The sequence below is a fragment of the Prionailurus viverrinus genome, chromosome B3 (genome assembly GCF_022837055.1).
Source record: "Prionailurus viverrinus isolate Anna chromosome B3, UM_Priviv_1.0, whole genome shotgun sequence".
In the NCBI taxonomy this organism is placed as follows: domain Eukaryota; kingdom Metazoa; phylum Chordata; class Mammalia; order Carnivora; family Felidae; genus Prionailurus; species Prionailurus viverrinus.
In genome coordinates this window covers 61587584-61605067 of record NC_062566.1, presented here as the reverse complement: position 1 = coordinate 61605067, position 17484 = coordinate 61587584, and the positions used below count along the sequence as shown (strand labels likewise).

At 39.2% G+C, this 17484-nt stretch overlaps 1 protein-coding gene across 10 annotated transcripts in view; it reads left to right on the top strand.

The window, feature by feature from the left end:
* Positions 1 to 17484, top strand: part of CDIN1 (CDAN1 interacting nuclease 1) — a 267942-nt gene that overhangs the window by 108655 nt on the left and 141803 nt on the right. For 8 of the 10 annotated variants that reach the window (XM_047863425.1, XM_047863422.1, XM_047863429.1 and 5 more), the window contains 2 exons: positions 2985 to 3050; positions 3658 to 3763. In XM_047863425.1, coding sequence (XP_047719381.1) covers positions 2985 to 3050; positions 3658 to 3763 — 172 coding nt within the window. Of the gene's footprint in view, positions 1 to 2984; positions 3051 to 3657; positions 3764 to 11809; positions 11915 to 17484 lie in introns of all 10 variants that reach the window. The other 2 variants (XM_047863427.1, XM_047863426.1) reach the window with 1 other exon arrangement.

Genomic DNA, 17484 nt, shown 5'->3' with positions numbered 1-17484 from the left:
ATCTTTTTAGTCTGGGGGGCCAGGAAATGAGCATAAAGACCAGGAAATCAGGCCAGATGTATGGGGCTGACCTTAAAAATCTCCCCATAGGATGATCCATGATAGAAACTTCTCCTGGGGCCTAAACCAGGTGAAGAAGGCCACCTGCTCATAATGCTACTCCCTATTCTTGTGCTGTCATTTCCTCTGAACTTTGCCCACATCATTCTATGGGCATAGTTAAAATAGGCAGAGAGGGAAAGGTTAATACCTGAGGTCCCTGGGTGGGGGAAAACACATATTTTGGAACAATGCTGGGAGCATTTGAAAACAGCAAACCCCCTCGGGCGTAAAGTTCCTCTAAGAATGTAATAGACACCACCTACTCCCCCTCAGGATCTCCTCAGGAATTTGACAATCAAAATACCTAACTAAAAAAAGTATCCATAAAACTTACGTTACACAAGGGACAGTATGACCAGTTTGACTCCTCACACTATGGAGTCAAGCTGATCAGGAATGGACAACCTCACACCTAGAGTTATTCAGCCAGTTAGGGTAGAACCTGAGAAGGAAGGAGGGGGAAGGGAAGGGGTGCTGACTAGAACCTTGTACAACAATGACCCTTGCCTAAAGTAGCAGACATTCATTTTCAAATGGCCCCTCTCTGTAAAGAGAGCTTTCCTTCTATTCTTACTTTCTAATCTTATATTCTAATAAACGTTTGCCTGCTTCTCATTTTGTGTCCACCTCTTCATTCTTCTAAGCAGCAAGACAGCGAATCTCATGTATTGAGGTGAAAAATCCTGCAACAATTCTCTCTTCCTTTTTTGGGAAATCTAGGATGAAAGAAACAATGTGAAGGTTGAAACAGGAATGGTAAGGCAGTGAGACTTTAGTAAATAAAAGAATGGGGTAGAGACCCAATAAATAACATGGTATTTCAGACGTGGAATAACCTCTTTACTCTCAATATATATATATGATATCACTAGTGGTGACACAGACTTCTAGAAGCTATCCTTTGGGTACAGTTACTGTCGGATCAACTTCCTACTGAGAAGGCTGGGGCGAGGGTGGGGGTGGCGGAGAGGGGGAGAATGGAGTGAGAAAGTTCATGGTTATACTTGAAAGTTCTCCACTGAAAGATGGGAAGATTCTCTAGCCTCACCTGATGTTTTCTGCCCATGGTTTAGGGGTGTGTGTGTGTGTGTGTGTGTGTGTGTGCGCGTGCGCTTTCACATTAAGTGACAGCGTTTCAATTGTAAGTATTGTGTTGGTAATTTTGGTGCATTGAACAGGAGTGCAACATGTACCTCCAAAGGGGTTTTAATATGTGCATTTGGATTGGTTGGTAACCTTTGAAATTTTGTTTTGAGCTGCTGTCAGAAACATAATCATTTTTCTTTCTGAAACAGATTTTAACATCTGCAAAGGTTGATCAAGCTAGGATAGTTTTAATGCAATATTAATCTCTGTTTTTTAATGTCAACCCAGCTTTGAAAACTGTTCATCAGCTATAGTAACATCACCTCGAGGCACTTGAGTTGCTTTTAATAAATGTCTTTTCCAGTGAATATTCTTGTTGTGGCCAGTGTATCGAGAGGATAAAAATTTTTCCCAGTCTGGTTCATCTGCAGTCCAGTCTTCCAAATTTTCTTGTTTTTAAAGTAAAATTACTTAAATTTGTATCTTCTTATCTCAATAGTTAAGATTTTTTATATGTCAAGGAGGGGAGATTGTTGTGAATTCTGGCATTAATCCTTCAAAGTCTGGTTAAAGGACATTGGCTTTTAACAAAATTTAACTTAAATATCTAGTTTAAATATGTCTTGTCATTAAAAGGTTATTTACGTTTAAAATGCTGACCTTTCAAGATGTACACAACAGTGTTCTAAAACAGAGTTTCTGAACATTGGCCATGAAACCACTGTCTTGGGCTGACAAATGGATTGGAAATAAGCTACCCAACACTGGGAATGGGCCATTAATTTTAATCAAAGGTGATGCAGGAAGGCGAATGGGATGCATGACAATGTCAACAGCCCAGTAGGTGTTAAGAGACCACACAGCCTTCCTTGTTACTTGGTTGGGCCATTAGTTGAGGTTGGGTGAAGACAGAAAGCCATGTCTGGAATTGAATGACCAGGTCACTCCAAAATCTAATGGAGAACTCTTCATTTCAGAAATCACATTGTAATGCCATTAGAAGTCAAGGACAGCATTTAGAAAATATTGGAAGTTTTTTTTTTTTTTTTAAACCAAGCACCTTGCTAGTTTTTTCCAACTTTCTCAAGCCCCCTGTTTTCCTGCCTCCCTTCCTTCTGAATGGATCATTGATATTTACAGAGGATCAAGAAATCGAACAGACTTACAAAAAAAAATCTCAAAGCCTGTTTGCTTTTCAGAATTACATATTGTTAGTTGTAAAACTCTGTTAAATGCCAGAAACAATAGCATACCAAAGGAATTAAGCAGGGCAATTAATTCTCTGTAGTGATCTTATTGTCCTTGTCCCTTTCTGTGTTCTTGTGTGTAGGGATAGTTTTACTAATTGAAACTAAACTTTCTTAATTGCTCTAATGAAAACATTTGCTTTATAATTGTAAAGGCCACTGTGCTTGTGCCTCACTGTAAATTGCCAATATTGGCTGATAACATTAGTGATATTCATAGTGGTGAAAGCCTTTTCTTTTAATCAGTAAGTATATTTCATCATTTTGAGTATTTTCAATTACAAAAAAGGTAGCAGATGACAGCTTGAATTAATGATATTTATAATAAAGACATAAAAATGCAGAAGGGACAAAGAGGCATTTTTTTTAATCTATGCTTCAGGTTTGTTAAGAAAGTTCATTTATTCTGACACCACATTGCATGCCTAAGAAAGATATGTATGACTGCATTAGTAATTTTTATACATTTTTAAGAAAAAAAAAAGCAATTATATTGCTGTCTTGTTAATGGAACACTATTAGAAGTAACAGTATTTGTTTTTCCTGTAGATGAAGATCAGCTCCGTGCCAAGGGTTATGACAAAACACCAGACTTTATTTTACAAGTTCCAGTTGGTAAGTCCTTAAACTCTCTTCTGCATTTTTTTATAGAGAAAGGGGGTGTGTTTCCTCCGTAGACTTTTTGTTTTGTTTTGTTTTTTACTTTTTGTTAATATTAGCAAATGTAACCAGAGTAGATTAGCTTTAAATGGGTGAAATTGTTGGAAAAGATTGTTTTAGAATTACAGACAATAATAGATTCAGAAGAAATCTCTGCCTTGAAAACGTTTACCTCAATTTGAGAAATAAGCATATCCTCTGAAGACATTTGGGGTGCCATTTTCAAGTCATCTCTCTCAATTCTGAATTTTTCCATGTGGTTCTGTTGAGAAGCCAGGCTGGCTTGCTTTGGTTTGCTTTCCTGTTACTTGCCCACTTACAGAGGCAGTGTCAAAGTAGGAGAGGGGCTTTTGAAGAGGATGATGTAAATCAAAGGGATATGATTATTGCATTAATGCTCATAAGTACACACACGATGTGTTGTTTTCTAATTACACCCGTAGATGACAGCGAGGGCTAAGCCTCCGCTTGCTAATTTGAAGTGCAGAGAGGCCTAGACAGAGTTCAGTATTTTCAGTCTTCCCTTCTCTTTGCTCTGTATTAGTAATGCTTTGTCCCTTAGCTGTGGAAGGGCACATAATTCACTGGATTGAAAGCAAAGCCTCATTTGGTGATGAATGTAGCCACCATGCCTACCTGCATGACCAGTTCTGGAGCTACTGGAATAGGTAAGGTCCCATTATTTTTCTCTTAAGATAAACGATACTCAGCTGAAATCTCATTAGAAAAAATATTTTGTTTAGCTGGTAAAAATGCTCGTAGCCTTTGTTTCTGGTAAGTACAGAGACTTGATTAATGTATTCATTTCAGATAATTTAAACTTCTCTGCTTTCATAATGATGCTTCATTTTTTAAAAGTAAAAATCTCTGCATAAGGTCAAAATTAGTATATACTCCCATATTCCATTTTATAGCGATAATATTGGCATCACTAAAACCAGAAGTAATAAGATATGGGGCGTATTACGATATCGACACTAACTTTTTTTCTTTTTGATGTTTAATTTATGCATACTCTCAGACCTTTAAAAATACCTTACCCTTAGCTCTGTGAGGATAGTGTACCAATGATGTGAAAGATCAAAATGATTTACCTTCCAACAGAAAACAGTTTACCTACCAACTTCAAGGCATGGAAATCTTAGTGATTAAGGGAAAAGGTCAGAGGGTCGGAGGGGAGGATGCTTTTGTTATTGAATACCCACCATTCAAATATGTGCCTGGGCCTCCACATTCTCTGTTAATCCTCACAAGGAAGTTACTTCTCCTACTTGATACATAACTGATTCTCAGAGAGAAAGTATATGCCTTACAGTTAGTTATCATGCATTTGTCTTTCTCACTCCCAAACCCACGCCCTCTCCAGCGCCTCTCTGTAGTCATGTATAGTACCACTGTTGAAACTTTGGCTTTTTCTAGTATTGAAGTCCCAAGTTTTCACACCACACATTTTCCCCCCCTTAGAACAGGAGGTAGGGCAAGCAGTAACCTTCCTAGATTAACTCTGTTCCTCAGTCACTGGCCAAGAATACACTAAGACGACGACACTGGCCCAGATCATTAAGGAATGAGACAGTAACATCTGTGGACAATAGTCTTGTCCTGGGGAAGAAAACAAAACAAAACAAAACAGTGACAGGCTACAGAATTTGGTATCATATTGTTACTCAGCTTTACAAAAGGCCAGCAGACCTCGTCCGTGACAGCTGTGCTAAACTAAGCCCACTTTTTGCCATGGTAACAATGATCATGACAAAATGCTGAATGTAATGGCTTTCTTGATTTTCTTGTGTAATTGTGCGTAGCATCCGAGCTTTACTTTACAGGGATGGAGGAGGAAAGTGCAAAATGTTTTAGAAATCAATGCTGCTTCAGCGTTCCCTGTCTTTTATTCAGCCATTATTCAAATTAGTAGTAATGTGGCAAATTGAATTTTAGATTTTTAGCAATTTTATGAGTTCGAAATAGTATAGAAAGAATCATCTTTGATGGTATAGGGAAAGCAATGGCGAGAAAATCAAATTGTGTAAGTTTAGTTTGCTAAAGCATTTTTAAAAACTGATAAAATCATTATGCACAGAGACCGTGCCCCCCACTTTGGTGCTGGTCAAGCCTTTCATGAGGAACAATTACAAATTGAATTCCAAAGAGTAGAGCTTGCTTAAAAATTCCAAAATCATATTTTCTTTCTAAAATAACTCTACAGGTATTGAGTGCCTACTGTGTACCTAGCACTCTCTATTTTAGAGGCTGGTTAAATAATCTAGTCAGTAATCAGCCTTCTATACATTGTTGACCTGGCTGGAGGACATGTGAGCTACAGATAATTTAATACAGTTGCCTTTGGACTGGATTTTAGATTATTCTGCTGTATGCTACTTTTTCTATTTCAGTGATGCTTTACTTACATGATTGTTGGTTTATATTCCCTAACCATTTTCTTTGAATATACACCAGCTACTGGGCATGATTCATTTAGGGCATATTGTGTGATAAAGGAAAAGTAGCCCTTGGTTTTGAATCATTCTAGGTCATCCAAGGAGAAAATACGCTACACAGAATTCAGTAGTTTTACCAAATGTCTGCGGAGAGGCCAAGAAATGGAAGTAGTGGTGACATCCAAAATGGAACACAGAGGCATTGACTTGGACATAAAATTTTGATTATAACAGTGACACAAACTCACCAGTGATAGGGCATTTTGACTTAGCCCACTTATGAAAGTATGGAATCCTACTCTTTATATTTAGCCTCAACATAACTCATATACTAGTTGCTAAAATTGTTGAGAGTGGAAAAAATCCTCTCTCCCACCTGTGGGTAGCCTTTCAAGGAGGCTGTTGGTTGGTTGGCATTTGGGTTAATTGCTTCATTTGTATAAGCAGCCTCTAGTTAACATACGCACTGTTATCAAATTGTCACTTTTTTATGTATGTATGTATGTATGTTTATTCATTTTGAGAAAGAGAGGGGAGAGAGCTTTACGAGCCAGGGAGGGGCTGAGACAGAGAGAAAAAGAGAGTTGGGGGTGGGGGGAGAGGGAAACAGAATCCCAAGCAGGCTCCATACTCAGCACGGAGCCTCAAGTGGGACTCGATGCCAAAGAACCACGAATTCATGACCTGAGCAGAAACCAAGAGTCTGAAGCTTAACTGACTGACCCACCCAACACCCCTGTCACACTATTTTTAGATTAAATGTCGGATTTTATAATAAGACCGTTCAATTAATATTTGTAGAATCGTGACCTTGTATAAGCCCTTTTTCTCACATAAGTAATTACAGAGCCCTTAATTCTTAGCTTAATGTTTCTAAAAGAGTTTTCTTTTTTTATATAAGTTGCTATGCTTACTCATTCTTTCAGCAACTTTTCACAGTGTTGATCATACCCTCTGTCTTTATTAAAATGTCTTTTCTTGACTTCCAAGAGGTACTCTAGTGGGTTGCTTCCTACCATTCCAGCAGCATACTCCGTCTGCTTTGCTGGCTTTTCCTCCTCCCAGCTCCGTGTGGGAAGAGGGCCCTGGAACTCAGTGCTCACCCCTCTTCCCTTTGGCCTCTACATTCACTCCTGCATGCTCCCTTGGAGATCTCATCGGAGACTATGGTTTTATATACCATCTCTATAATAGTATCTCCTAATTCTTACTCCCAGTCCTAATATTTCCTCTGAGTACAAATTTGTCTCTGCAACTGTCCACTCATGTCTCCTCTTGGATATCTAATGGCTATTTCAGACTTAACATGTCTGACGTTAAGCCTTTGATTTGCCTCCTCAGGCTCTTTGCTTCCCCTGATTCCTCCCAAGATCAACTAATGGCATCACAATTTGCCCAGGTTGCTCAAGCCAAAGACCTAACCCATCACCAGCCTACCCAAAAGCCCTCAGCTCCATCTTTGCCATATCTCCAATCATGCCTCAGCATCACCTTCTTACTTGGCATCACCTCGCTGTCTGTCATCACCTCTTAGACGGTTGCTGGAGCTTCCAAAGTGGTTTCCATACATTAACTGTTACCTTCCTATAGTCTGTTTTTCATACCCTAGCTAGAGTGACTGTTGGGTAATACAAATCAGATTGTGTTGCTTCCTGCTCAAAACTCCTCAGTGGCTTCCCATCACGTTTAAAATAAAACCCAAACTCTTTCACATGACATTCAGAGCCCTGCATGATCTGGCCCTCCACCACCCCCAGTTATTTGCAAATCTACCTCTCTCTCCCTCTCTCCCTCTCCCCTCAACTAAGGCTCCCTCCCCCTCTTATACTTCTGGGGCCACACTGGCTTTCTGGGCCTTCCTTAAATCTACACTGCTGATTTCTACTTCAGAACTCTTACTCTGGCTAATTCATCTGCTTGGAGCTTTCTTCATTTGAATCTCCACATGGTAAACTTTTCACACCATTCAGGTGTCTGCTCACATTTCCCCTCGTCAGGGAAACCTTCCCTGACCACTCAGTCTAAAAGGCCCCATTCAGTCATCTCTCTCTTCTCACTTAGTTGGACTTTTCTTCCTAATATTTATCCCTTTCTGAGGGAAAGAATAAACATTTAAATAAGCATCAATTTGTTTGAATACAAGCCTTTATTAAAGGGGTTTTCCTTTTGTATGGCTGTATGTAGTATGCCCCTCATTCCTTTGTAATCAAAGCTTCAGATATTTTCCCCGGTTTAATTAACCTCAGAAAAATCTGAATTTCGAATGCCATCACCTTCCCTGAAGCCAAAGATATTGAGTACAGAACATAAGCTGCCTCTCCCATGAGCAGGCCCCTATCCCAGGTATGAACCTTGATTAAATAACTCCTCAAGCTGCACAGTCTCTACTTCTGTGGAGTTAAAGGAAATAAAAAAAGGCCTCTGAGAAGCAGCATCTGGACCATAATACAGCCCCAAATTCTATAAGACTATATATACAATTGTATAGAAAATACATACAGGGGCGCCTGGGTGGCTCCGTCGTTTAAGTGTCCGACTTCGGCTCAGGTCACGATCTCGCGGTCCGTGAGTTGGAGCCCCGCGTCGGGCTCTGTGCTGACTGTTCAGAGCCTAGAGCCTGTTTCAGATTCTGTGTCTCCCTCTCTCTCTGACCCTCCCCCGTTCATGCTCTATCTCTCTCTGTCTCAAAAATAAATAAAAACGTTAAAAAAAATTTTTTTTTAATTAAAAAAAAAAAAAGAAAATACATACATACTGGGTGCCTGGGTGGCTCAATTGGTTAAGCACCGCCTTCAGCTCAAGTCATGATCTCATGGTTCCTGAGTTCGAGCCCCACATTGGGCTTTCTCTGCTGTCAGCACACAGCCCACTTTGGATCCTATTCTCTTCTCTCTGCCCCTCCCCCGCTCGTATGTTCTCACTCTCTCTGTCTCTCTCTCTCAAAAATAAATGTTTAAATTTTTTTTAACTTAAAAAAAATACATGCATATTTACACACATACACACAGATATCCCATATACATAGCACTGTAAATATAAATTGTATAAAAACCATATTTCCTTATGCAATCAATACCCCAATAACCTTTTCATTCTACTTCTATAGTCAAAAAATGACTTCCTTGACAATTGGCCAGTATTACTAAGTGTATTTTCATATTCTGGTGGTGACAGGTTAAAAAAAAAAAAAACCTCTATAATCTGAGTCCAAATTACATGCGTGGGTTCTGTATATACACGTGGCCTTTCAGAGACATAGGAGTAGACACCCTGTGCTCACTTTTAGTGTTTGGAGATAAAGTGGGTCCGTCTGAATGAAAATTTTAAGTGACGCTAAATATCAAAGATCTGCCAGCAGCTAAGGCAGCATGTGAACAGTGCCCAACAACTCCTGATCAAGAAGGTGGGAATCCCAACCACAAGTTCAGCCCTGCCATCTGCCGTTCCGGACACACTCTGGCACACTGTCACCAGTGGCATCTATTACAAACTACAGTGCACTTTGCATGTATTACCTCTTTTTCTCTCAAAGAGGATCGAAACTTACTGACTGGCAAGGACAAGTCAAAGTTTTGTTTCAGCATGATTTTCCAGTGTAGTGATCCTTGAAACGATGGGAGGAATCTCTCCTGTTCTTGAGTTTGAATCCAGGCTATGCCACTTTCCAGTCCCATGACTAGGAATGACTTGCTTAACCCTCCTGAGTCTTTGTTTTCTCCAATAAAATGGTGTCAGTAATCCCATCTTGACCATGTCGTGGTGAAGACCAGTTATTTAATACACATATGCCACTTTATAACAACTTTTTTTTAAATGTTTTTATTTATTTTTGAGAGAGACACAAAGAACTAGTGAGGGATGGGCAGAGAGAGAGAGACACAGAATCCAAAGCAGGCTCCAGGCTCTGAACTGTCAGCACAGAGCCCAACGTGGGGCTTGAATTCACAAATTGTGAGATCATGACCTGAGCTGAAGTTGGACGCTTAACCTACTGAGCCACCCAGGCGCCCCACACATATGGCACTTTTGAAGTACCTAGTGGTCAACAAATACTCATTCCCGTGTCTCTTTTTCCTGTATATCACTGTCTGATGGAATTTAAAAGTGTTCCGAGTGGACATTTTTATTTACTTTCTCTGCCAGATAAACTCCTCTTCAGCTATTCAGCTTGGCTGATGTGTCTTTGGGAAACCTTCCTGCATTCCAGGGTTGGGTTTAGTACCCACCCTGCATTCTGCTGATAAGTTCATAGCATGTGTCAACTATTGAAATTTCTTGTTTACTTGTCACCTTCCTCCAGTTAATATTGAGTTTCATCTTATCTCTATGTTTTATCTGTCATCAAAATGCCCAGAATCTGGTGGAATGCCTGGCTGGTGGTGGTGCCAGTAGGTGGTCAGTAGATATTTATTTGAACAAATGAATATATGGGTGAATTTTTTGTTGCATGGCAGACGATAACATTTTGAATCCTCCATTAAGGATTGTCAGACACTGTGACATTATACCACAATAGGGCCCAATTATTTTTTTCTTTGAGAATGCCACTCTAAGAACTGAGAAAGATGCCTCATTTTTTAAAAAAATCTTTTCCAGACTTTTCAGATGTATAGACTTTCGCAGATCTATTTCGTCAACTACAGCGTATTTACGTAAGGAGTTTTTTTTGTTTTGTTTTGTTTTTTAAATTTTTTTTCAACGTTTTTTATTTATTTTTGGGACAGAGAGAGACAGAGCATGAACGGGGGAGGGGCAGAGAGAGAGGGAGACACAGAATCGGAAACAGGCTCCAGGCTCCGAGCCATCAGCCCAGAGCCTGACGCGGGGCTCGAACTCACGGACCGCGAGATCGTGACCTGGCTGAAGTCGGACGCTTAACTGACTGCGCCACCCAGGCGCCCCTACATAAGGAGTTTTAAAATAGAACACAACTGATAACTAAAAGGCAAACACATAAAGTTTTCTAGATAAATATTTATAATCTCATTATTTGCTTTCACAAAACTTGAACCAAATCTCTCATTTGAGATTTGACATGGAATGCCTTAAGAATCCTGAGCAGAAGATGCTTTGTGGTTTCTTTAGGGGATACATAAAACTTGGGCCCACCCTACATTCCAGTGGCTCGGGACAAGAGTACATATGGAGCCCTGTATACCATGAGCCTCAGTATTTAAGGTTGTATATCAAGTTAACAAACAATAAAGTGTATTTTGTCCTATAGGAAGATTTGCATTAAGAATTCCCAGCCTCTGTGGAGATCCAGACTGCATATGACAATGGTGGCATCGTTGGTCCCGCTGCGTAGTTCACCTCTCTTGTCTTCCTACCCTTGGCCCAGTCCTACCTGTGGGAAACTGTCAAGCACACTGCATTCTGCACATCCAGTGCTGTGCACATTCCCGCAAACCACTGCCCTTGGCCATCTTTCAGGGCAGAGATAGACACTCTGGTGGTCCACCACCTTATCAGTCAGATGAACCGGAGAGAGAGGGCTATGCAGGCCTTGGGGGTGGTCTCATGGCTAGTTGATCAGGAATTTGTCAGGTCCGTGGTGCATGAAGTGTGGCCTAGAAAGAGATTGGGGGAATAGACATCAAGTGAGGGATGTCCCCTTGGTCCTGAAGACTCCTTACCCCACGGGTTAAGATATAACCATAGGGTTCCAGAGTAGAATCCGCTCAAGTTCTGGGCCAGGCCATGAACCCTTCTTGAATGATTCTAAAGAACAGTATCAAAGGAAGAAAATACGTGTATTTTCCAAAGTCATTTCTTGTACTGGTGTTAGGAAATAGGGGAAATGAGCACCAGAGGCAATATGGTCTTGATCACATTTATGTATCACTGAAAAGATTGAAAGCTGAGTTCCATATGTCAGATTTTTGAACCGTTGGCTCCACAGAGTCTACTCTTCTGGAGGCAATGCTAAGCTAATACCTTCGGCCACAAGAATTGATCTGACTGTAGTTCTTACCTCTAAGTATATTTTAAAGATTGGTGATTATAGTCTATGGTTTAGCTGTTGCTTTCTCTGGTCTGTGCTACCTTGAGAGGTGAGGCATTTTGAATGGGGCTGCCCACCGTTAGACTTAAAGGAAGGTACTTTTCAGAGGAGGGCTAAAGTTTTTCCTGTATTGAGATACTTCCAGGAAGCCTGCAATTAGCCAAATCACCGATTTCCAGTTATTTCAGTCCTGTTAAAAACAAGGCTGAGCACATCTGTCTTAAGTTGGATGTGCCTCAGCCGCAGAAGCTCTTGTAAACCTTCAATTACAGCAGCCTCGGAAGGCACTCCTGCCGTATACTAACAAGTAGTCCATCAGCGACAAGAGACAGATCGACTAATAATTAGCAAAAGCACTGAAGCGGGCTCCTCTAAAGGTAAAATATAATAATTTGCTTTTCTAACTCTCATAGTGGGGATGGTCGTGAGATATTGATGTTCCGTTGTTCCACACAAATACTTGACACTGTTATTAGCTGGAGAAACCTTGAAATGTTTCAAAAGGACGAAAGATGTGTCTGCCGTGTATATAGGACTTTTATAAGAATGATTTCTCTCGTCACCTCTTTTTCTGCATTTGGAGAGGGAAATGCAAGAATTTTCCCCCACCAAGGAATACATATTTTCTGCTGTTGTTGTTTTTCAATGTTGACTTAATACGAAACTGAATGAGAAATAGAAATGTTTCTTAGGGTTTTCAAGTGATACTTGCAATAAAGAGACAGTTTAAAAAAAACTGGAATGGGTTGAAGGAATAAAGAGAAAGAAAATAGACATATAAGGAAATATCAATGAATTATGGTTTCTCAGAAAGATATATTTCTGGTTACTGTCTTCAAGCATGCACAAGATTTTTTTGTGGGGAGGGGGGGTGTTGGCGGGTGGGCAGTGTATAGAGAGAGCATATTGACCAGCTTTCCAAAATCAGGGTACCAAAAAATTGTTGAAAGGATGACTCCTCCTGCTGACCCACTATGATAAAATTAGTATGAGTCACATATGGTTCAGAAAAGTTACCCCACACCAAACTCACAAGCAAATGATTGGGTGGTCATTCCAAGGATGGAAACACAACCATTATGATCATCCAGAGAGAGTGAGGGAAGCATAATAGAGACGCTGCCAATAGGGAGTGACTCAGGAGCATGGATAGAGTCAGGAGCCCAAGAATACAGAATCCATTTCTGAGATTCATTCTAGAATATTGGAGAACAGGTTGAAACTGATGCTAAAATGGCTCAAGGATCTAGGTCAGTGATTCTCAAGTGTCACCGTGTATTGAAATCACATGAGGGGCATTTTAAAATACTGATGTGGGCCAGGATACCTGGGTGGCTCAGTTGGTTAAGCATCCAACTTCGGCCCAGGTCATGATCCTGCGCTTCATGGGTTCGAACCCCGCGTCAGGCTCTGTGCTGACAGCTCGGAGCTCAGAGCCTGAAGCCTGCTTCAGATTCTGTGTCTCCCTGTCTCTCTGCCCCTCCCCTGCTTGCACTCTGTCTACCAAAAATAAATAAATGTTTAAAAATTTTTTTAAAAAGTAAAATACTGATGTGGGCCTTCTCCCTGGAGAACTGATTTAAGTGATGCTGGGTAGAACCTAGACTTGAGAGTTTTTCTTTTCTTTGGAAAACTTGAGGCGATCATGCTAATCTACATGCAGCACTGATGGTAAATTCTTTACCTAGCCTTGATTTGCCAGCCAGCCCTCGCATTCATAGCCTGTCTGCTTTCAAACGGTCTTGATAAGAAAAATAAAGCTTTAAGAAATAAAGGTTCGGGGCGCCTGGGTGGCTCAGTCGGTTAGGCCTCCAACTTCAGCTCATGATCTCACAGTTTGTGGGTTCGAGCCCCACGTCAGGCTCTGTGCCTGGAGCCTGCTTCAGATTCTGTGTCTCACTTTCTCTCTCTTACCCTCCACTCACGTTCTCTTTCTCTCAAAAATAAATAAACATTTAAATAACTAAGTAAGTAAATAAATAAACAAACAAATAAATAAATAAATAAGAAATAAAGTTCAGGTCAGCAAATGTTTCACAGGCACTATGTCAGTCAGTAAGGACCCAACCTGCTTTGTGGAGCTTATAGTAGGGCTTATGGTAAGGCCTGAAGCAGTAAACCACAGGGACAGCACCTGAATCCACATCCCCCTCTGAATTCACACCTGGGTGCTTTCTGCTCCACCAGGCAGTTTCCTGTCAGTCGTGGTGATAAATCTGTTAGTAAAGGCTACTTTACTCAGTCAGTTAATGGGTTTGCGGAGCTGAACTGAAAAGCTCTCTGGCATATGTGGTTTAGATTATTTACCTTCATGAGGTTAGAGAAAAATGGGCCACATGTTCTCCATTGCTTTCTCAAGAGCCCTGATTCTGTATTCAAAGCATGTATCTGTAGGATTATTATGAAAGCCTGTCAGGGGTGCCTGGGTGGCTCATTTGGTTCAGGTCCAACTTCGGCTCAGGTCATGATCTTACGGTTTGTGTGTCCAAGGTCCGCGTCGGGCTCTGTGCTGACAGCTCAGAGCCTGGAGCCGGCTTCAGTTCTGTCTCTCCCTCTCTCTCTGCCCCTCCCCCCACTCACATGCTCTCTCTCTCTCTCTCTCTCTCTCTCTCAAAACTAAACATTAAAAAAAATTTTTTAATAAATAAAGAAATAAAAGTCTGTCACATATACTAGTACACCCAGAATATAATTAACCCCTAAGTTACTGGATTTGAAACCCACTGACTCAGTGAAGTCATTTTGTATACGGTTCAGATTCACAAATTCTGACTGAACTGTCTAAAAACCAGTCTGAATCCAAAGAGAAGTGGACTGTGGGACATTTGATAAGAAATACAGGTTTTTGTTTTAAATGGAGTTCATGTTTTGTTTTGTGTTTCTGAATTGTAGTTGGTTGCACATAAAAAGTAAGTCTGTTTTAATAAATAAGTTTTAAAAATAGCTTTATGGAGATACAATCGACATTATAAACTGCATATATTGAAAGTATACAACTTGACAAGTTTTGACACATGTGTATATAAATTCATAAAATTATCACCATGGTGTGGATACTAAGCATACCTACCACCCCAAAAGTTCCATGTGCCCTTGAGAATCCTCTTTCTCAACTCCTTCACTTCTCTCTGCACCCAGGCAAACACTAATCTGACTTCTTCACTATACATTATTTTGCATTTTCTAGTGTTTTCTGTAAATGGAATCATAGCGTGTACTCTCTGTCAGGCCTTTTTTTTTTTTTTTTCTTTTTTTTTTTGCTGAGAAGTATTCACTTGCATAGCTATACAACTGTTTGTCCATTCACCTATTGACTTGACATTTAAGTTGTTTCTATTTCTTGCTATTTAGTAATAAAGCTCCTTTGAATAGTCATGTAAAAATATTTGTATGGTTTCATGTCTCTTAGCCAAATACCTATGAATTAAATGGATAGGACATACAGTAAGTATGTTTTTACCTGTTTACAAAATAATAGTTTCGGGCATTCCTCAACTTCCTCACCACTTGGTGTGTTCAGTCTTTTAACTTCAGGCTGTCTTAAGAGTGTTGTGGTAGTGCCTCAGTGTGACCTTAATTTGCATTACTATAATGACTAATGTTGAAAATCTTTCTGCATCCTTATTTGCTACCTTTCTTCTTTGGGGAAATGTCTGTTCAAGTCTTTGGCTAATTTTTCAAGTTGTTTCCTTATTGTGTTTTGGTAGTTTAAAAATAATATTCTGGGTATGAGTCTTTTATCAGATGTGTGATCAGATATGAAGTATTGTCTCCTGCTCTGGGGCTTGTCTTTTCATTCTCTTAACAGTGGCTTTCAATTTAATTTTAATACAGTCCAGTTTAACAAGTTTTCTTTTATGGACTATGCCTTTGATGTTATATCTAGAAAATTTTAAAGATTCAAAGATCTAAAGAACTCACAGGGATGTCTGGCTGGCTCAGCTGGTCGTGCATGTAACTCTTGATCTCGGGGTTGTAAGTTCGAGTCCCACATTGGATGAAGAGAATACATAAAATTAAAAAAAAATCTTTTGAAAAAATAAAACATCGCAAAGATCTTCCCCTTTTTTCTAAAAGATTTATTTTTAGATTTATATTTAGGTCTAGCATCCATTTTCAGTTAATTTTTATATATGGCATGACACATGGATCAAAGTTTGTTTTCTAGCGTATGGATGGATATCTAATTGTTTCAGAACCTTTTTATTGTAAAGACTATGCATTTTCAACTAAACAGCCATTGCACCTTTGTCAAAAATCAATTAATCATTTATATGTCGACCTTTTTCTAATTCTCTGTTTTGTTCCATTGATCAGTTTGCCTATACCAATTCTATACTATCTTGATTACTAAAGCATTATATTTTGGAACCTGTGTAAGTCCTCCAATTTTATTTTTCATTTTCAAAGTTATTTTTGTCTATTCTGTGTCCTTTGCATTACCGTATAAATTTTAGAATCAGCTTATAAATCTCCCCTAAAAAAGTCTACTGGGATTCTGATTGAGATTACACTGAATTCAGAGGTCCATTTGGGAAGAAGTTATATCTTAAGAATATTGAGTCTTCTGACGAATAATCATGGTATCTCGCCCATTTATTTAGGTCTTTTAATATTTTTCTCAAAAATGCCCTATAGTTTTCAGTGTACAAATCTCTCACATTTTCATTAGATTGAACCGTATGTATTTTATATTGCTTGATTCTATTAAAAGTGGTAGTTTTCATTTCAATCTCCCAATTAAAAATGGAAGTTGATCTTGTATGTTGATCTTACATCCTCCAACTTTGTAAAAGTCATTCTAATACTTTACTTATTTGGTAGATTCCAGAGGATTTTCTACGTATACATCCATGTCATTTGTACATAAAGACAATTACACTTTTTTCAATTTGGGTGCTTTTTTAAAACTGTACTGGCTAGAATCACCTATACAGAGGTAACTAGTGATAGAGAGCATACAGTTAGAGAGCATACATCGCCTTGCTCCTGATCTTGGGGGAAAGTCATTCAGTCTTCCACCATTAAGGATAATGTTAGCTGTCCGTTTTTGTAGATTTTCTTTATCAGGTTGAGGAAACTCCTTTACTATTCCTAGCCTGCTAAGAGATTTTATCAAAAATGGATGTTGGATTTCATAAAATGCTTTTCTGCTTCAAGTAAGGTGGTCATTTGGTTATTTTTTAAGATGGTCATATGGATCTTTTTTAATCTGTTTAAAATGGTTACTTACAGTGATTGATTCCTGAATGTTACACCAACCTTGCATTCCTAGGTTAAATTCCACTTGGTCATGAAACAACAAGAAAGGATAAAAATATCCTTTTTTATATCTTGTTGGATTTGATTTGTTGAAGATGTATCAAGAATTTTTTCACTTACACATTTATGAGTGATATTGGTCTGGGGCTTATTTTTCTTGTTAAAGTCTTTGTCTGGTTTTGGTATTAGAATAATGCTGGCTCATAGTGTGAGTTAGAAAGTATCCTTTCCTCTTCAATTTTCTGGAAAAGTTTGTGCAGATTTGTTATTATTTCTGTCTTAACTGTTAGGCCGAATTTCCCAGTCAAACCATCTGTGCCTATTTGTTATTGTTGTGGTTGGAAGGTTTTTTAACTACAAAATTGGCTTGTTTAATAGATGTAGGGATGATTCAGGCTGGGTTTTTTTGTTCCTTTGTTTTTTGAATGAACTTTGGTACTTTGCATCTTTCAAAACAATGTGTTCATTTCATCTAAGTTGTACAATGTGTTGGGATAAGCTTATTCAGAATATTCCCTTTCTTTTAATAACTGTAGAATTTGTAGTGATGTCAACTTTTTCATTCCTGATATTGGTAATTGTATCTTCTCTCCAGATCAGTCTTCCTAGAGATTTATCAATTTTATGGTCTTCTGAAAAAACCAATTTTTACTTTTGTTGATTTTTTTTCTATTTTCCTTTTTCC